Source organism: Myotis brandtii, unplaced genomic scaffold, assembly GCF_000412655.1.
Source record: "Myotis brandtii unplaced genomic scaffold, ASM41265v1 scaffold475, whole genome shotgun sequence".
Lineage (NCBI taxonomy): Eukaryota > Metazoa > Chordata > Mammalia > Chiroptera > Vespertilionidae > Myotis > Myotis brandtii.
The window spans coordinates 2,621,659-2,643,909 of record NW_005368148.1 but is presented as its reverse complement, the minus strand read 5'-3'; the positions used below and the strand labels follow the sequence as shown (position 1 = coordinate 2,643,909).

General features: G+C 39.3%; 1 protein-coding gene across 1 annotated transcript in view; it reads right to left on the bottom strand.

Annotated features, from left to right (window-relative positions):
• Positions 1 to 22,251, bottom strand: part of A1CF (APOBEC1 complementation factor) — a 77,810-nt gene that overhangs the window by 27,108 nt on the left and 28,451 nt on the right. Inside the window, exons 3-4 of the mRNA XM_014547455.1 lie at positions 4,524 to 4,658; positions 2,588 to 2,718 (exon numbers count right to left, since the gene is read on the bottom strand). Coding sequence (XP_014402941.1) covers positions 2,588 to 2,718; positions 4,524 to 4,658 — 266 coding nt within the window. The remainder of the gene's footprint in view (positions 1 to 2,587; positions 2,719 to 4,523; positions 4,659 to 22,251) is intronic.

The following is a 22,251-nucleotide window of genomic DNA, read 5'->3' as shown; positions in this document are numbered from 1 at the left end:
CTCTCTCTCTCTCCATATATATTTAAAGTACACTTCATTCCACATGAGGTCACAAGGCTTGGGAAGGCTGCTGTGGAACCTGGATCTCTTTTTTTTTTTTTTAAATTGATTTTTAGAGAGTAAGGGAGAGGATAGAGAGAAAATCATTGATGAGAGAGATACATCAATTGGCTGCCTCCTGCATGCCCCCTACTGGGGATGGAGCCTGCAACCAATCGAACCAGTGACCTCTTGGTTCATGGGTTGACATTCAACCATTGAGCCACACTGGCCAGACTTGCTCTGTATTTTTAAAGGAAAAAAGGTATTTGAAGCTGAGTAGCATCTGCTGTCTTTCGATTAGATGTGGATGCGCCAGTTGTCAATTCTCACTCCTCCCTAAAACACCCCCATTGCTGAGGCCTTTATACCGCCCACATCGCTCAGGTGTCTGCCTGGCCCTGAAGGTATTTGAATTTGCAACCTCTGGTGCTCTCTTCTTTTCCATCCAAATTGGGAAGCTATTCTGACATATTGCTATTAAAAATAGTCCCTTATGCTTGAACAGATTTTTTTTATAAAAATGTATTTTTGTTAATTTTTTACAGAGAGGAAGGGAGAGAGATAGAGAATTAGAAACATCGATCAGCTGCCTCCTGCACACCTCCCACTGGGGATGGGCCCACAACCAAGGTACATGCCCTTGACTGGAATCGAACCTGGGACCCTTCAGTCCGCAGGCCAATGCTCTATCCACTGAGCCAAACCGGTTTCGGCTGAACAGATTTTTACATATTATCTTACTTGGCCTCCACTGAGCCTGTAGGTATGCGGAGGTGTTCTTTCCATTTCACAGATGAAGAACTTGAGACTCCAAGAAATTAAGTGACTTGCTGGGTTCTCGGTTCAATTCCTGTTTCTCCCACTGAACCGTGTTGCTTAATAGCAAGTCAAAGTACACCTTCCTTGGCAGATTGATTAAACGTTTCTGGGAAACATTTGGCAAAATGTCTCAAAAGTCTCAAGTGTGCATAATCTTTGACCAAATAATGCCCCTTCTGAAAGGGGCCGTAGGAAACAGGTGAGCACAAAGTATTACATAAAAGGATATTTGTCGTTGTTATTTAAGATAACCTGAATAGTTTAATGCAGTGGTTCTCAACCTTCTGGCCCTTTAAATACAGTTCCTCATGTTGTGACCCAACCATAAAATTATTTTCGTTGCTACTTCATAACTGTAATGTTGCTACTGTTATGAATCGTAACGTAAATATCTGATATGCAGGATGGTCTTAGGTGACCCCTGTGAAAGGGTCGTTCGACCGCCAAAGGGGTCGCAACCCACAGGTTGAGAACCGCTGGTTTAATGTGTCTCGCCTGAGATGTTACTGACTTTGGGATTGGACATTTCCTCATTGTATACCATAGTGTAGTTGTCACCCTGGTTCTTGCCCACTAAATGCCAGTAGCTACCCATTAGGTCATTGAAAAAATGCCTCCTCATTTTCTAAATGTCCCCTAGGGTGGACAATAATGCTGCTGGCTGAGAAGCACTAGTTAACAAAAGACGGGCATTCATAGTATAGGATGCGCTACAGTCATGAACATACTAATGTAGAAGCATATTTATTGGTTAAAAAAGGCAGTTCACGATATGCTGCTGGGTTTAAAAAAAAAGCTACAAATTAAATATGTGAGAAGGCCATTTTTATTAAAACTATAGAAAACCCAAAAAGACAATAAAAAATCAACATAGTGATTATCTTTGGGCAATGGGGTTATGGAGGAATGGTTTAACTTTTATTACTTTGTAGGATTTTTTTGTTGGGGTGTGTGTGTGTGTGTGTTGCGAAACAGGCTGTGTGACTTTTGTAATAACACAAAATTATTAAAAACGGCCCAAGTTCCCTTAACAGAAACCACTTGTTTGTCATGGTCGAAAAGGCCCACCCAGGTGAGTGGGAGAATGCTGAGTTCTTGGAAATAGTGGCTTATATGTGCGGCAGGTATCCTGGCCAGGTTGGGCCACTGTCCTAGTTGCCTTCTCTGCTTTTCTGAAGAACCAAGGACCACGGATCAGATCTGTGACGGGTTCATCTCCGTCGCTCCAGGAGCATGGTTTATGGGAGTAGGGTGGAAGGGAAGAGTTGATAAAGTAATCTTTCATTTTCTTTTTAAACTTTACTTTAAAAAAAATGGTTTACTACTAGATCTTTAGAAATTATTATTTTTGATTATTTGGGGCTGGTCAGCTATCAGTTACCAGCAGGGGGAGCCTAGGGGCCCCATGTTCTATTTCTAAATGTGGGGTTTGTCAGGCACCTTCCCTAGAATTGCTTGGAGAAGAAAAGCCATCTCTCAAAAGCTGAGGGCTCGATTTTCATGTCTCCAGAGCCAGGTATTTAGATGACTCTCCGTGAATATTTGAGGGGGAGGAGGATGCTCAGACAACTGTGGGTCTTTTCCGGAGGAGAACTTTATCTTTCTCCTGGTCAAAGCAAATCAAAGGTTATTCTCTACAAGACAGGTTCTCTCTCTGGCAGGCTCTATTGAAACAAGGCTGAGTGGAAGCAGGTGAGGTTGGCTCTGGGGTATCTGTTCTGCTTACCTGATTTCATAATTATTAAGTTGCTTGATTGCATTCTTGGCCTCCTGTTTATTTGAGAATGTTACAAAGGCATATCCTCTATTGTTGCCATTAAAATCCATCATCATTCTCATTTCATAAATTTTACCTATCTATAAATAAGAGAAAAAGAGAAATTCATATTTATGCATTTGTTCTTCCAAATGAACACACATGTGCACACGTACACACAATGCTTTCTGAAGTCGGTCACTTCCATATTTGGCATTTGCATCCCAGGTGGAATGGTTTGCACATGCAGGGTTTGGATCCATTACCTGACTCTTGGGCAAAAGCAAGTTAATTTTAAAAAAGTGTACAAGTGGCATTTCAGCCTGAGTTAACAGAATATATTTGTTGACAGAGCAAATGACCTTTCACCACACAACTATCGGGGGATTTACACACTGTTTTAGGGGTCTGAAAACACATTTGTCATCAGAAGTACAATTTCTTGATCCTTGCCCTCTTCATTGGCCTCTGAAGTCTCCTTAGTGTTATCTTTACTTGGTAATACTCTACCATGGATACTTAAAAGAAAAACCAGGAACACGAATTTGGACCCGTTGCTAAATCTTCTTAGCTGACTTTTCCCCCCACTGTGACGTCAAAATTAATACAGATGATGTGTTTCAGAGAATAATCTGGGGAGCCCTGTTATTCCATAGTCTGTAGGCTGAAGGGAAATGCTGGTCTTAATACAACTGACCAGGGCCAGGACCTCCACCCAGGAGGGTACTCACTACATCTCTGGCTACAGCCACTCTGCTTTGCCAATATACTACTTGATACTCCAAATGTTCTCCAGAAATACAGGCTCAGCAATTCACGCTTGCTGGCTCCTGCAAGAAGGGGGGCCCAAATAGATATGAGGGGCATGTGTGGGGAGAAGAAGCATCATTAAGCATATGCTGTTACACACTGGTTGGTTACCCCTCATTTCAGTCTCACCTGCCCCTGCCCACCCCAAGGTATTCAAAGAAGGACACCTATTTCTTTGGGGCTCATTGGGAAAGAGTTCAACATGTTTCACCTGTTTCAGGTGTTTCTTGCTGCTCATTTTCAGGTTTAGTGTATAAGATCTATAGGATTAAGTCCATAATTTGGCCACAGCCCAAGGGGGATTGTATATATAAAATTAGACACAGTTCTGAGGCTGAGTTACACACACACACACACACACACACACACTCACAAACTCACAACTGGTTTGGGCATTTAGGGAAATAAGTAGCTAAACTAATTTTACTGAATTTTCTAGGAATGTGGTTGTTTAAACACCACTTGGTAAATTATTGAAAATAACTGTTGATTTTGTATTCTCCATTTCATTGGGGTTTAGTAACAAAATATCATTTGGAATTAAAACTGGGGAAGTTTATCCCTCAACAATTGCATAATTACTTTGAGAACCTTAATAATTATATACTACTTAATTTTATTGATACATTAGGGTGGACAAGAAATTCAAACTTGTCAAAAAATTTTTATTCTGGACCAATACATAATAGACACAGTTTTGAGCTATGACAAACCTCCCTATTATTTTTATGTAAAAATGTTGCACACATATTAAAATGTCAAGTTGAAACAATGTCTGTTTTTAGACAGGATGTTGTAGTGTTCGTCTATATTGATAGACACATGGAGTTTGCAGCGAGATGGCATGCCAGTGGAGATCGGGGTTTGAAATAAAGATTTGATAGTCATCAGCGATGATGTCAGTAGTAGCGAATGCCAAGCTGTCAGTAAAAGGATAAAGAGCTGAGACCATCACCGGCAGGTAGGAAGGTTTTGTCTGCTTGAGGAATAGCAACTGGAAGAAATCATCACTGACCAGGAAAAATGAGCATGAACGCAAAGTGAAGATAGTAGTACATTTCCCTTGAAATATAAGCAAATTTAAATATGGACTCACTTTTTCACATAATGGTATAAGTTCATCCTCAAAAAGGTCTCGGGGAAGTTTCCCAATAAAGATTTCACAGCCCCTTTCTGGGGGCGCAGCATCCCAACCAGGTGGAGGGCCCCCATATTTTCTTTGTCCATTTTCCTGCAAATCCAGGGGAGGTTGTATGGGGGACAGAAGAAAACAAGAGATCTTTAGTCCAAGCTTCTCAATTATTTTTTCAGAATTATTCACAGTAAGAAACAAACTTATTGACAAATAAGAGTGGACTGGTCAGAGGATAAAAACCATAAAAGTCTCTTTGTATGGATTTTAATATCACACTCTATGCTTCAGTAGCTTGCTTGAGATGAGCATGTGACAACTGATAAATTGCTGAGTACATATAAGGGGTTCTTATTTTCTGGTGTCACTCAAAATCACCTAATCATCAAAGGATCTGACTATCCTTTGGATCCACTGTGGAGGCTGTGTGGTGTGGTGGTAAAGTGCTCTGGAGCTGGACTACTTGGTTCTGTGACTCACTAGCTGAGGGGCCTTGGACAGATGACTTCTCAGAACCTCAGTATTCTCAGAAGCACAGCGAGGACAGTATCAGCCTTTGATTCTAGGAGAGAATGCATCAGATATGTATGGTACTGCACTTGGTATGTGATATATATTTCTTGGTTATTAATTCTCTTCTTGCGTCCTTGAATTTTGGTTGTTTCATAAGCCAAGGAAGGCAACACAAGACCCTGAATAGAAACATTATCAGATTACTGTTGGAAGGAGTGGCTGGCTAATTTGGGGGGTAGCTGGTGAGGGACTTAAATCTATTTTCAAAGCTGACAAAATGGTGAGAGGTGTTTACTAATGTTGGATCTCTTTGTGGGGAATAATGCTGTTCTCTGTCCAAATAGAATTAGTTTCTATTTTTTCGTTTGTCCTAAAAATCCTTGGTTAATTTGATGTCCTTATTTGGGGAGGAATAGCATTGGTGCTTCTCTGCAATGCCAGCGATATTTCTCTAAAGGTTAAGGACCTAAAAGTAACACAGGGGCCCAAAGTGACGTGTAGGCCTAATCTACCACCGTCGATCTGCCGGAAAACGGTAAATTTACTTTACACTTAGGCATAGGCAGAACTCTTTGCCTTTGTGCATTTGTGATTTTTGAAGAAAGGAAACTATAAGGAACCAGACATCAATATGCATTACTAACTTCTACAAATAACACTTTAAAATGTTTTATACTATAAAATGATACATGTTGGAAAAAACTTAGTAATGCATAAGGTAAAAAGAAAAGTTCCCAAATGCATTACCCTACCCATCCATAGATGTAGTTACTGTTAAAAAATTGCACTACCTTTCCAAATACTTTTTATACATATTTTAAAAAGATATGTGGGTTGTTTAAAAACATTGTTGTGCGCCCTGGCCGGGGGTGACTCAGTTGGTTGGAGCATTGTCCTGTACACCAAAAGGTTGCTGGTTCAATTCCTGGTTGGGTGAGTAAGGTCGGTCTCTCTCTCTCTCTCTCTCTCCCCCTCCCCCCCCATCTCCACCTCTTCACCCTCCCTTCCTCTCTATATAAAAATCAATAAAAATATATTTGGGTGAGGAATAAAAACAACAACAGCCAAGCCAGTGTGGCTGAGTGGTTGAGCGTTCAACCTAAGAACCAGGAAGTCATGGTTCGATTCCCAGTCAGGGCACATGCCTGGGTTTCAGGCTCAATCTCTAGTAGGGGTGTGCAGGAAGTAGATGAAAAATGATTCTTTCTCATCATTGATGTTTCTATCCCTCTCTTCCTCTCACTTCCTCTGTCTGAAATCAATAAAAAACATTTAAAAAACAGAAATACTGTTTTGTACAATAATTGTTGTTTCAAACAAAGTAAAACAGCTTCTAGCTTCAATGATAAATCTTTATATATACCAACTTGATTCTTTTCTCAATTATTTTATGTGTTAGCACCAAGGCAATTTAAAGCACAGAATTTCAATGATGTCTGTGGTTGCGATCACATTTTTAATCCTAGTAATTTATATTATGTTGCTCTAAATGTTAAAAAAAGACATCAGATGGGTGAGCTACCTTGCCTTGATTACTTTTTGCTTTAAATGACTGGATGTTTTTCATTTTACTAAATATTTAAATATTTGCCTCAAGAGTTCTTGTATTTTTTTTCTTCCCTGTATTCTTGCAGGATTATCCAGTAGCAAATATTTGTTATTGCTGAGAAATAAAAGAAATGAAATGTTTCATATTTTTATTTTAGAAAGTTAAGAACCCAGTGAGTTATATGTCAACTAAGAATGCCCTGAAAAGTATAAATTGCATACTTTCAGAGACATATTAAATATTTTATTTACTTACCTTCTAACAAATGCCTATCCAGCCAGACACTGTTCTAATCCTCAAACACCATCATGGGTTCTGGACTGTTACTATCCCCTTTTACACAAAAGCCCAGAGAGATCAAAGTAATTTGCTGAGTTGGGAACTGAAGTCAGGATTTGAACGCAGGCAGGCTGGTTTCAAAGTCCATCAGCTACATTTTGTTGCCTTGTTATATGGAAACCTAATCACTTATAACAGATCCATACCTTTAAATATTTATTTATGAAAAAAAATCATCATGCCATTAACTTGAAACCTCTGTTACATTTAAAATCCTTTTCAATTTCCAATTATTTTATTACACAATTTTTTGGGGGAGGGAATATCTCATACTTATTGCTTATAGAGAGACGTATTTCCGTTTCCAAACTAGGGTCCACCTCCTTGGGCCAACTCTCACCATGTGGTTGATTGATGGTGATCCCTCAGGCCGTTTTCGTATATCTCAAATATTCTAGATACATACTACTATTCAGTGGATTATTGGAAACAACATAGAATGAATGTGACAGTATTCTTACTCTTCCGGTTGAGGAAACCAAATTTTCATCCCATAATAGTAACATACCAGAATTTCTGATTTGACAAGCTTCGTGTGTTCGAAAATAAATACGCAGTGAACACAATGACCTTTGTAAATTTTCCCTTCAACTTTCTTTCTTGCTCTAATTGCTACAGATGTCACCAAACTATTTTGTGCGAATCATGTGTATATGAGAATTCATCTGCTTAATGAGCCAAAATGATTGGGCAGGAAAGCTTCTTAATTGCCTTTCTGTGGTTTCTATAAACACTTGAATTAAGTTCCCCAAGAATATTTTTGGGATCCCAAAGGGTCACACTTGTTCAGAGATGCCGCAGGGTTCATGCACTGGGGGGGGGGGGCTGCTTTATGAACCACCCACCGGACTTGTAATGCACCAGTGGTGGAGATCCAGGCCGGTTTGAGACGGGCACAGGGCATTAGTCATGGGGTCAGCATTTCTGTCTGTTGCTCAGAAAGGACAGTTGGGAGCTGGATTGCTGGTATTTTAGGCACTATTTTTTTTTATAGTTGAGTTTAAAATAGATAAAGCCCAATTATAATTGCTCTTTCCCCTCCTGGCTAATGTCCTTCTTATGGAATGCAACTCCCCACCCCCCTGGCAGCACAGATGTATTAATAGTTCAGAGAGAAAGAATATAGGATTTTTTTTTCCATGAGAGAATGTTCATTCAATTCTGAGAATTTTTATTTTCCCAACTGAAGACTTGGAAACCGTTCACTCTCCCTAGTCATGTATGTATAGGTGAAAAATCTTCAACTATGGAAATTAAAAACGGATGACCTAATGCTAACTATAAATCCAGTGATTTTTAACTTCAACATTGGATACCAAGCCTACCCAGTAACTCTGTTTATATGTCAAGGGTATTTGGAAGTTCCTTCTGTCCCCGGGTATTTTAAGCCTTTCCTGATGGAACCATGGAGTCTTTAAAGGATTATGAAAACCTTATTCTTGACCTTGAATAAAATCACACAACCTTCAACAAATGACTCTAAGCAATAAATCTTAGCGTAAAAGTCAAACAGATTGAGTTCATTTTGGCCACCTGGCATCTGATTTTTTTTTTATACATCTGGAGAGTCTGGGCAGAACAGCCTTCTACAAGATTTTAAAAGGCCAGACAGTTGATTTTCTAGTTCCCCTTGCAGCTGGGACAGCCATAGTTAGAATAAAGGAAAATTGAGTTCTGATGCAGAAATTGGAATGACACAAACTTTAGTTTTGAGCATTCTGTGATTGTGGATGCATTTTCATATCATTCAAGATTTGTGATATTTGGGGTTCATTTCTAAAAGCTTATCCTTGAATCTGGTTCTTGAAATCAATTGTTTCTGTGAACCAATATCCTTTTAATAAACCCCTTTTCTGCTTAATCAACCAAAATTAGCTTCTACTACTTGCACATAATACTAACTATAGCAGAAAATCTCCCAACGCCCCCCCCCCCGCAAAAAAAAAACCAAACAAAACCCTGCTAAAACAACAGCTAACCCTAATTGAGTTGGTCACTGTGCTAAGTGCTTTTCACGTATTAACTTATTTAATTTTCTCAATATGGTTAGTTGATGGTATGTGGATGATGCTACTTACTCTCCATTTATAGATGAGGATTCCAAGGCACATAATGTGCCCAGATTTGTACAGGCAGTAAATGACAAAGACAATTTTTTGAATCCTGAGTCCATGCTTATAGTCATGACAATATTCTTCTCTTGTTTTTATTTTAACCCAATATGTTCATTGTACAGTTGAGGAAACTGAGTTCAGAGAAATTATGTGAGTTGTCTGAAGTCACACTGGTTTAATATATTACAAACAACACTAGAACAAAGCTCCTAATATTCTTGATCTCGTAAACTTTATGGTATATATACTGTTCAAAAGTCATGATGGCTTTCACACTTACCAGCCTCATGATTCTGTATGTTGTGTGTTATACCTACTTTTGGGTTCAACATGAAGACCAGATGGTTTGTTGTCTACCATAAATGAGTTCATTCATAAACTGGAAGGACATTAATGAATGAACCCCCATTCAGTCTGGTTGCCTTTTTTTTCCCATGAGTAGTAATTTCAATTCCTTTAATGGTTCTTTGGGAATTTTATATTCTAAATCTGTAATCATCTTTATGGTTCTCTTTGGTTCTTTGTTGTTGTTTTTTCCCTTGCCCAGAGGGAAGAAACTGGGTATCTTCCCTTCCTAATCTGCTTTCAGGTGTTCTATCCATTTTCCAGTGACTATGAATTTATTTCTGCTCCTGTTCTCTCAGGTGCTGGGCGATATACCCAGACCAGGTGGCATTTCTAGCCTTCAGAAGCATGCCAGTCACCAGGGCCATACTCAGAACAGTGGTTCTAAGGCAAACTCATGGGGACTGTTCTCACAGTGGGTGCTGATGCATTGAGAATGTCTCTCTGGACTCTAATCTATTGCAGTTCATGAATTAACAGTGTATTTTCCCAGTTATTGGTTTGTAAGAGTAAATAAAAATCCTTATTAGACATTAATATTTTATGACTTTTCATCTGCATAACACCTATATATCTCATTGTGATAGGGTTCAAGGCAAGTCTAAAAGACCTTAAATAAGATGTTCCAAAAGGAGTCTTAGATGTGATTTTTACCTTGGTTCTGCTTATGACATTTTTTTTTGCCTGAGGACAATAGACAGTGCTATAGGGAATATTCATTTATAATAGATAATTATCTGTCTTGTGTATTTAGTTTGTTCACCTTTATATTCTGTTAAGATCACTGACTTAATGTTGGTAAATCTATTTTAGACTGGGGATTTTTAGAAAGCAGAGTTTATTTAACTTATATACTATGGAAGTGGGCATCAACCTTATTAGTTTTTTTTTCTACAATATTTGCAAGGCATATGCAATATGGATGCCAGTGATTGTGAGGGTGTTAGGATGCAGACTTTGACACCATATTAAAACGTGGGAAAATGGTTATTTTATGTTTTGTGAGTTTGTCAATAGGATCCTTAAAAAATATTATAGATATTTAAAAAATCAAAGTATCTTTAATTGCATATCCAAATAGCACCTATTTAATTAACTACTTAAATGTATACAGAAAAAAAATGTATATCATTCTTGTAAGTAGAGTATCAGTATCCTTTCCCACAAATAGAAGGTAGTAATAAAAGCAATTACAAAAGATGGAAATCATGATTAAATTTTAGCTAGACATTGTTATCTACTAAAAGCTGAGCCCCAGTACTGTTCTCTATGTTGAAAAGCTTAGCAGGGCCTGGAGAGGTATTTAAGGCATACCTCCAGCCACGGACTTTCTTCATCTGAGTATTCAAAACAATTAAAAATGGAATACTTTTCTCAGTATGAAATTCAAAGTTATTTAATATTGTATAACTCATCGCAGCTCTCTCCAGGCACCTCTGCAACAGTACTAAAAAAGATCTGAGTGGAAGTCCTTGCACATTCTTAATTGTGTGGCTCTGTGATGTCACTTTCCCCCTCCTTAGTCTATGTGAGAAAGCTGTCTTTGCATCTCACAGGGGTAAGCTTTTAGGTTCTTAAGATGAAGAGTCACTTATTTTTGGTTCTGCACTATATTAAACAAAGAGGCAACACTTTAAAAAAATCCTGAACTTGCCTGCAAGCAAAGTCTAAAGTGCAGAAGAGCTGTCCATGCTTTTTTTGTTTTTGAGTCATGAAGTCCACACTGATTTTTAGGCGGATAAAGTAGAAAACCGCATGTGCTTCTAGTTTTGGGGGAACCGCATAGCTTGCAAAGATTTTGAACTTTATTTTGAAGACCTCATAGAAAGCCAACTGTCTACTGGTATTTAGGCTATTCAAGGAGAAGTTCATTGCTGTTGGAAAAGAGCTCCTGGGAGGACTTTCTATTGCTTGGGATGCTGCAGTTCCCATCCCATGTCAGGCACACACATCTCCACAAAAGCATTCACAGGCCTGTTCCTTCATGTGGAGTCTCCCACACCAGGCGGTGGCATTTCCGGCTCGTAGAAGCAAAGCTCCTTAAGAGCTTTAAAACAAAGCTGGCCTGTGGGTGGCTGGGGTGATGAGCTTAGGGAAACACGTGCCTGTGATGATGTGCTCATCCCATCCTGTTCTCCTGCTTAGTCTACCTATTTAAAGAATTGGTATTCATGCACTTGGTGAATGACCTAAGTCCTGGGATAGCAGGGACATGGGCAGGTGGTGAGAACAGGCAGTAGAAGAAAATATGGGACCCAGGAGCTATATTTTACCATGAAGTCCAATTCCTATTTCTGTCCCTAGGATTTTTGGGTGGTGGTTGGAAAAGAATGTCAGTGCCACAGTGTGTTTCCATCTGCCTCATCCGGAGCTAATCTAGACAAAGCTGATTGTAAACACTGAGGTTCCTAAGTTACTTGTTTTTATTGCATTACTTGTAGGGGGAAATATTGCAATTTGAGAAATGCCTACATAAAATTCCTAAAGTATCAAACCAGAGAGATCGGGGATTTAACTTAATTTGGGGTACCCTTAGAAGAGGGGAGTGTATCCTAATTAGATTTATGTTGATCTAGCACCACCCTTTGTACCTATGACTTGCACATATTCACTGAGGAATTGAACGCATTAGAATAAAATAATGTGGTTACATTGAAATGCCATTTAAAAGAACATGCATAGAAAACAAAATTTGAGGAGTAGGAATTAAAGACTAGAAATTTTGTTCCTAGTTTGAGGGAATCAAGGCTGATGGCCAATTCAAAAAGGAAGAGAAGGATGAAACCCACTTATTTTCTTTATCTGCTGTGAGTCTTAATGGATCTTTGAACTTAAGACATACTGTCTTCACTGCTCAAAGGTGTTGTGTATTTTACAAACATTTTGGTTAAGCAATAATAAGAAATTTTCTTTAAAAACTGTGGGTTAGCTTTTAACATAGAGTAATAGATTAAGGGTTAGGGCTGTGGTCAGCAAACTTTTTCTGTAAAAGGCCAGCTAGTTGACATTTTAGGCTTTCAAAAAAATAGCCCTTTAAAAATGAGAAAAACATTCAGAGCCTGCAGTCACTACAAAAACAAACTGTAGCCACATTTAAATCTTGGGTCATTGTTTGCAGACCTCTGGCTTATGTCTCTTTTGAATTGTATAACTATGGGGCTATTCTAACTCCAAAATAAACTATATTCAAACATATAAAGAATGAGAAAGAATAGCCTAATGAACCCGGTACCTATTATCCAACTTTAGTAATACAGTGTTATCTATTAAAATTTCCCATTTTTTCTTCTCTTAAATGTATGCTCCTTAGAATTTTTTTTTAACTTGGAGATTTTTCCTTATAAAAAATAATCCACATCATTATAGGAGGTTTGGAAAATAACATTCTTATATATAATGGTTGTCATTTCTTCAGCACTTTTAATTAAAAAATTATCTTTAAAAAAAAGACATTTGGGGAAAAAAAAGAGTATCAAACAAGAAAAACTTATTCCAAATCGGAGATTTACATTTTATTATTTTTCAATATTTTTTACTGTGTGAATAACTTCTTAAAATATTACTTGGAAGTTTATATAAATTTTACATTCTGATTTTGAAGTAAACATAAAATTTAGATATTTATCCATGTCTTTGTTTGAAATCAGAGTTTTACATGGCTGTATAATTTGAAAATATAAGGATTTTATGTAACTAGTAATATTTTATTGGGCATTCAGAATATGTTTCATTTTTAAACATCATAAATTTCACTATCATGAACATCCTTATGTCTAAATATATATCCTCATACCTTAGGTCAGAGTATGGTCAGGTTTAAGCCTCTAAGTAGAGAGGTAGCACCCACATCTGTATTGCACATTTGATGCATTTTAAATTTTGGATAAATTCATCCTCATTGCTACTATTTTAAATGCATCATGTCAAGGCCTAGTATCAATGCATTGTGTTCAATAATAGGGACTAAGGAAACAAAACAGAAAAACAAAAAATGATTAAGTTTACCAAGGACAACCATTGGATTAAGAAAACAATAGCAGCATAGAGGGACCTGGAGAGTTTTATGCTAAGCAAAATAAAGCCAGTCAGAGAAAGACAAGTATCACATGATCTCACACATGTGGAATCTAATGAACAAAACAAACTGATGAACAAAATAGATCCAGAAACATAGAAGCATGGAACAGACTGTTGAATCTCAGCGAGAAGGTGGGGGTAGGTGGGGAGAGATTAACCAAATAATTTATATGCATGTATGCATAACCCATGGACACATACAATAGTGTGGTGAAGGTGGGGGAGAGGAGGGATGAGAGGTGAGATGGAGGGGGCCAATGGGAAAAGAAAAGGGGACATCTGTAATACTTTCAACAATAAAGATAAATAAAAAAAGTTAAGCTACAAGAGTTGCAAAAGCAGTTCAAAATAAATAATGCATATTTGGTATTTTAAAAACTCCAATTATTATAAATTTGATGTAGTACATTCATAGTCTAATATAAATTAATGACATTTAATGTATCTGAAAGCTAAAATTAAAGCTTAACAATCTTTTTTAAAAAGAAAGCAATGGTACTATCATACTGACAAAAATTTATTGTGTTGAATTATTTTTTAGAAAATAGATTATCAATAGGGTACCTGGAAAAACAGCGCTAATACACACCATATTTTAAATAATTTAAAATTATAAGTATTTTGAGTCTACTTTAAAAATATATTCAGACTATTTCAGGGTGATATTTATTAAACATATATATGTAGCTTTAGTAGTAGTAGATTTATAATTAATGTAAAGTCACCCCACACTGCGTAGAAAGTTTTCTGGAAATCTATAATAATAAAAGCTTAATATGCTAATTAGACCGGTCGTCCTTCCAGATGTCCTTCCTTTCGGACAAAGCTGCAGTGGGCAGGGGCCACGGCAGAGGTGGCAGAGGACCCCAGCCGCAGCAGCGGCAGGCAGGGGCCGGGGCCAAGGCCCTTGCACAAATTTCGTGCATCAGGCCTCTAGTATATCTATAAACAATCTATTTGTGCCTTGACCGGCATGGCTCAGCTGGTTGAGCATTGTCCCATGCACTGAAAGGTCACTGGTTTGATTCCTGGTCTGGGCCTATGACCAAATTACTTAGTTTGGTTCCCTCAGGTTGCATTTGGAGGCAACTGATCAATACAATTTCGTGCATCAGGCCTCTAGTATATCTATAAACAATCTATTTGTGCCTTGACCGGCATGGCTCAGCTGGTTGAGCATTGTCCCATGCACTGAAAGGTCACTGGTTTGATTCCTGGTCTGGGCCTATGACCAGATTACTTAGTTTGGTCCCCTCAGGTTGCATTTGGAGGCAACTGATCAATATCTCTGTCTCTCTCCCTTCCCCTCTCTCTAAAATCAATAAAACATATGACATTTGCCTAGTTTTTTTATTGAATTTATTGGGGTGAGATTGGTTCACCAAAATATACAAGTTTCAACTGTACAACTCAATAAAACATCATCTGCACTGGGTATTTGTGCGCCCATCACCCCAAGCAAAGTCCCTTTCCGTCCCCGTGTCCCTCCTTTGCCAACCTCCACCTACTGCTTACCCCCCTTTCCCTTTGCCTAGTTTTAATGAGAAGATTTCAGATGGAAGGAGCATCACCTGTCACAGAGTGTTTGACCCACATCATTGATGCTTCGTGAGGAAAGAATCATCACAATGTGATTTTTTTTTCTTTGACTCTCAAAGAAATATATACTAGTTTTAGCAAATCTGGGAAGTACAGTTCAGAGTTAAAAAATAGGGAAAGAGAGCACTACACGTAATCCCTTGCCTGGACACAAAGACTTTTTACAAGTTAGCACTACAGCACGCTTACTTCCAAAATATTTCTATGTGGCATAAGGCAAGCTATGAAGTTGAAAGCTAACTTGTCGACATCACACATTTTTTTTAAAGATTTTGTTTTTACTGACTTTTTTTTTTAGAACTTTTTAAAAAATATATTTTTATTGATTTCAGTGAGAGAAGGAGGTGGGGAGAGAGAGAAACATCAATGATGAGAAAAAAATCATTGATCGGCTGCATACTGCATGCCCCACACTGGGGATCTAGTCCGCAACCTTGCCATGTGCCCTGACCAGGAATCGAGCAGGCAACCTTCCAGTGCAGGGGATGACCTCAACCGACTGAGCCATACTGGCCAGGGCCACACAATTTGTATCAATAATATTTATGAAATAAATATTATTTATTTATTGCATTGTTTATTTCACTCCCTGAAGTAATTTTCAGCTATCATTGCCCACAATGACCCAATTATTTAAAGATGATATCACAAAGTATATTTTCAAACAAGTAGGTATTGTTGTATCAGACTGGCTCACGTTATTAAGTAACCTGCAAAATTCTATTTTTGACAGCTGTATTTGTCTTGCTAGTGATAAGCGAGCACAAATTAATCACCCTCTATTTTTTTTTAAATTCTTGTTTTGCAAGTATTCAACATTCAATATCAGACTGTAATGTAAATCTTTCAAACCCTAGCTTAGTGAATACCATAAAATTTGAAAAGGTCACTTTATGGGTATGCTCCTTGAATTGGCTTAAGACGTTTGTTTTCATTTTTGTACAGAGATTTTTTTTTAAAAAAAGTAAACTTGATGCTGCCCCCCGTTTTTGATAATAATATTAATCTTTCCTCCAAACCAGAGTAGGAAGAATGAAATATAGAGAAGGCTAAAAGATGTTTCCTAAATTACAAAGAGGTTGAGGCTGTGTTTCGATACCTGTTGGTCTCCTCTTCCAAAGTTAGTACAGTTTGCTGACTAATGATTAGACTAAGCAGATAGAATCACAAAATCATGGCTTATGGAGTGGGGGTATGGCCCAGCCAGTCTGGTGGGAAATTAAGCTCTGGAGTGGTTAAAGGACATGTTCAAGACCACATGATTTGGATGTGTGGTAGAGACCAGTCTCTGTCAGTCTCTGATTTGAAGTCTTGGGTGGTTTTCAATACTTTGCAGCCAAAATCAGCAGAGACTTTCCAGTTTGTTAAAAATGATTGAACCAGGCCTTCAGCACCCTAAAGCGAGGAGCGGGGGCCTGAAGGGGGTTAATTGGAGGGGTTTCTCTCTCCCTTCCTCTCTCTCTAAAATCAATAAAACACATAACATTTGCCTCGTTTTTTAATTGAACTTATTGGGGTGAGATTGGTTCACCAAAGTATACAAGTTTCAACTGTGCAACTCAATCAAACATCATCATCTGCACTGGGTATTTGTGCGCCCATCACCCCAAGCAAAGTCCCTTTCCGTCCCCGTGTCCCTCCTTTGCCAACCTCCACCTACTGCTTACCCCCCTTTCCCTTTGGATCTAGATAACTAGGTTTTAGAATTTTAGCTTTCTACATTGGAGAATTTCTGATCTAATAGTCATTCTGCCAACAAATAAGTATTATTTAAAGTGAATCATGTTACAACGTTTAGGCTCAACACAATATTTTTAGAATGCCCTAACAGGCTCACCTCTAAAATTGCAATGTTAAAGAAAACATTATAGCAGCTCTTAGTTTTGTAAACCTGGTCAGAAATGTGGGCCAGTAGCACTGGGATTATAGCCTTTAAACCTTGGACAAGTTACCTAACCTCCCTGTGCCTTGTTTTCTTTATCTGGAAATTGATGATGACATAGTAGTCACCTCATGGTGTTAAGGATTAAATGAATTAATATACACGAAGCAGTTAGAATATGTGCCCAATAAATGTTTACTATTTTGTTATTGTTATTAATGTGATCTAAATCCTTATTAACATGCAACTTTGCCATGTGCCCTGACCAGGAATCGAGCAGGCAACCTTCCAGTGCAGGGGATGACCCCCAACCAACTGAGCCATACTGGCCAGGGCCACAGAATTTGTATTAATAATATTTATGAAATAAATATTATTGATTTATTGCATTGTTTATTTCACTCCCTGAAGTAATTTTCAGCTATCATTGCCCACAATGACCCAATTATTTAAAGATGATATCACAAAGTATATTTTCAAACAAGTAGGTATTGTTGTATCAGACTGGCTCACGTTATTAAGTAACCTGCAAAATTCTATTTTTGACAGCTGTATTTGTCTTGCTAGTGATAAGCGAGCACAAATTAATCACCCTCTATTTTTTTTTTAAATTCTTGTTTTGCAAGTATTCAACATTCAATATCAGGCTGTAATGTAAATCTTTCAAACCCTAGCTTAGTGAATACCATAAAATTTGAAAAGGTCACTTTATGGGTATGCTCCTTGAATTGGCTTAAGACGTTTGTTTTCATTTTTGTACAGAGATTTTTTTTTAAAAAAAGTAAACTTGATGCTGCCCCCCGTTTTTGAGAGAGAGAGAGAGGAGAGAAAGAGAAACATTGATGTGAGAGAGACACATTGATTTTTTGTCTCCCACAGGCACCCTGACTGGGAAGTGGGGATCGAACCTGCAACCCAGGTACTTGCTCTTGACCCAGCCGATGCCCTAATCATTGAGCATTGCCAGCCAGGGCTGTAATGCAGATGTTCTTAAATCATAACATTAGGTTTGTAAAATGATCTCCAGGGCTGCTTGAGTCTCTTTTTTTAAAAAAAAAATAAAATTATTTGTAAGCTTTTTACAGAGCTGTAATAATGTTAGAATTTTCTGTCCTGCAGACTGTTTCAAATGATCACATGGTGACTGAATACAAGTTCATTTGTAACAGGATATTCGATAACGAGGGTCTCCTTTGGCCTCTGATTTGGATAGGAAGCCAGGTCATTCGACCACTGAACAGGGCAAAGATGTAGAGAAAACTAACTGTTTTTCATTCTTAACCGAACACCCCATGGTCTCCTTCTACGCTCCAGTTTAGAAATGAAATTGTTGCGTTTGAGAGGAGTTTGTGGAGCTTATTCAAAGATATTTGGAGACCACTGCTGGTATGTTGTGAAGCCTAGTTACCCCTAACTGGAAGGAATTGCAAGGTGATATTCAACTTACCTAAGGCCGGGGAGAGGGGTGCGAGGAAACCATTCTGAGAGCTTGGTGGGTGTTCTCTGCTTCTGGGAACACACCGGCTGGAGGGTCTAACTGCTTGCTGAGAGCCACTGGTGGGCACTGGGCTGGCCTGCTGCTGTGATTTTGGCAAGAAGGAGACTGGGTCCTTGTGTCATTCACACTTCTAGAGTTTGCTGGGTCAGAGAGTATGTGTGTTTCCAGGGACTGGAGTTTGGCCATATGTTGGAATCTGGGGTTGTTTTCCATCTCCAAGAGAGCTGCTTAGAGTTTCAAAAGCTCTGCAGCAGGAGGCTGAGGCTTAGGACAGTGGCCAGCCAGAGGGGAGGGTAGCCAGGTGAGAGATCCCCAGCCATGGAATTAAGAATGTCTCTGGGGAAATCCTATAAAGCAGCGGTTCTCAACCTGTGGGTCGCGACCCCTTTCACAGGGGTCACCTAAGACCATCCTGCATCTCAGATATTTACATTATGATTCATAACAGTAGCAACATTACAGTTATGAAAATAATTTTATGGTTGGGGGTCACCACAACAGGAGGAACTGTAGGAAAGGGTCGCAGCATTAGGAAGGGTGAGAACCACTGCACGTATCCCACGGGCTTTACACACCTGCCAGGCCCAGAGAGCCCAATGTCAGTATCAGTCAGTTTCACAACTTTTCTGTCCCTTCTCCTTTGCTTTCATCCCTCCCTTCTGCTCTGAGTCAGGAATTAAGTTAGTAAACTGGTGTAGAAAACTAAGCTTCTGAAAGCATAAAGGAGGAAAACAGAAAAGAAATCGCACTCCACCTCTACGTCGGTGGGAAAGGGAAGTGGCTGTAACTTTGAATAAAGTTGTTTTTATTATACTGGACTAAGCCTCATTATTTAGTGGACATTCTTTTATTACCCGAAAGTTGCCAGGAAAGTAATAAGACTTGCCTGGAGTTTTATCTGGGGGAAAAGGAAGAACCAGAGACCAGAATAAAATTAAATGGACAATTTATATTGTTTTAGGATTATTTCTCATAAAAGTCTGCTCCATGAAGATACTGATTATATATTCAGATCTTATTCCTGATGGCAGGCAATCTTTCTTTTCCTTTTTTATATGTTTCTTGCTTCTCTTTATTAGTTTATACCCAGCTGCTCACATCTCTAAGGACTGTAACATATTTTGCATTTTTTAAACTTTATACAATTGGTGTCACACTGTGTATATTTTATATGGTTTTCTTTATTTTACTCCACCATTTGTTTTTGACTTTTATTCTAGTGATTCTAGGTTATTCGTTTTCAGGCTACGGTTTTATACTTGCTACATAAATTTACCAGAATGTATGACTCCTCCTTCTGAAGAGCAGTTTGCTGTCCTTACCAGCTTAGTGTCACTTAGACCTGCTTTGGTAACTGCCATGTATTGTTGCATCAGGGCCAGGGCAGCTGGGAGAGGATCAGTGACATGGGACGCTTCTTTCCTTTTCCTCAAATGTAGTCCTGAAGGGAGTCGGGATGGGAGGAGGGAACTTTTAACCATCCGTCTCCTTTCTGCTTATGGCTCCTGTGCCCTGGAGAGGGCCTGGGACCTAGTGAGCATCGCTGAACCAGACAGAGGTGGAGTCTTCCACACGTAACTGCAGGTGTGGATGTGGCCTCCCAGGGAGAGGACAGAATCGGCACCAGCCAGAGTTGCAGTGGTGTCCTTAGTCCCAGAGGGCTCAGACATACCCTAAGCCATTGGTTCTCAACCTTCTGCCCTTTAAATACAGTTCCTCATGTTGTGACCCAACCATAAAATTATTTTTGTTGCTACTTCATAACTGTAATGTTGCTACTGTTATGAATCGTAATGTAAATATCTGATATGCAGGATGGTCTTAGGCGACCCCTGTGAAAGGGTTGTTCGACCGCCAAAGGGGTCACGACCCACAGGTTGAGAACCGCTGCCTAAGCCCTGCCCCCATGCCACCCAACAGGATATTTTCCCTCTTGCTTTATTGTTAGACACAATGTATAAACACAAAATAGAAAACAGCAGGGATTCTCTTGGACCTCAATAAACAGCAGGGATGGAAGAAGTTCCAGAATTTTTTTAAAGTGCAAGACATATTAGTGCCCAGGCCAAGGCTGTGGTTGGCAGACCACAGTCAACAGAGCTGGACTAGAGCCTCTTTCCCTCTCCCCAGAGCCTGGCCAACCCCAGGGAGCCCTCCACCAGCAGCCAGTCCATACAGACAGAATGGGAACACTCTACTACAATGAGCCTTCCTCATTCGGAGAGAAGGGCCATAGGTGCTCTGTCAGTTACAGTCTGTTCAAGCCATGTTGAAAGATTCTGTGGGAACACTGACAAGACAGCACTTGACTTGCTAGACAGGAAAGGATCTGATGGGCAACACCAGTTTGGTCTTGAAAAAATGAGTAGAAGTGTCCCAGGTAGACTGAAGGATCAAGCATGGAGTATAGATGTTTTGGGGATCAGAGGACTCTAGATTCAGTGCCATGGCACTTGAATTATCTAAATGGTAATGTGCCAGTGAAAGGTTTTTGAGCCCTGGCTGGTTTTCCTCAGTGGTTAGAGTGTAGGCCTGCAGACTGAAGGGTTGTGGGTTTGATCCCCAGTCAAGGGCATGTACCTCGGTTGCAGGTTCGATCCCCATCCTTGTTGGGACACGGGTGAGAGGCAACCGATTGATGTGTCTCTCTTACATGCTGAGGGTATCCGTTTTGCAGACTGAAAACTCTATAGAATTTTCTCTATGAATTATGAAATACCACTTTATGTGGGGGAAGTCTGCACAAAAATTTTTCAATCAGTCATTAATTTTAAAGTACATTGAATTTGGAGATAAAAACATCTAGACGAATTTGACTTTTATTAAGTATTAAAAAACGAACAGCTCTTTCCAGCCGGCGCCAAGCCATGGATTGCCATGATCTCACCAGGCATGAGCTCCTGTGAATATCCTTTCAATACACTGAGATGTGCAGGCAAGGTCAAGGGGCTGCGCCCCCACTGTGGGCCCCGTGGGGAGCAGCCAACTGAAATGGAGACACAAGAGAGAGAGGCAGGCTCTCGCACGCTCCTGATGGCAGGCAATCTTTCTTTTCCTTTTTTATATGTTTCTTGCTTCTCTTTATTAGTTTATACCCAGCTGCTCACATCTCTAAGGACTGTAACATATTTTGCATTTTTTAAACTTTATACAATTGGTGTCACACTGTGTATATTTTATATGGTTTTCTTTATTTTACTCCACCATTTGTTTTTGACTTTTATTCTAGTGATTCTAGGTTATTCGTTTTCAGGCTACGGTTTTATACTTGCTACATAAATTTACCAGAATGTATGACTCCTCCTTCTGAAGAGCAGTTTGCTGTCCTTACCAGCTTAGTGTCACTTAGACCTGCTTTGGTAAATGCCATGTATTGTTGCATCAGGGCCAGGGCAGCTGGGAGAGGATCAGTGACATGGGACGCTACTTTCCTTTTCCTCTATTGTAGTCCTGAAGGGAGCCGGGATGGGAGGAGGGAACTTTTAACCATCCGTCTCCTTTCTGCTTATGGCTCCTGTGCCCTGGAGAGGGCCTGGGACCTAGTGAGCATCACTGAACCAGACAGAGGTGGAGTCTTCCACACGTAACTGCTGGTGTGGATGTGGCCTCCCAGGGAGAGGACAGAATCAGCACCAGCCAGAGTTGCAGTGGTGTCCTTAGTCCCAAAGGGCTCAGACACACCCTAAGCCATTGGTTCTCAACCTTCTGGCCCTTTAAATACAGTTCCTCATGTTGTGACCCAACCATAAAATTATTTTTGTTGCTACTTCATAACT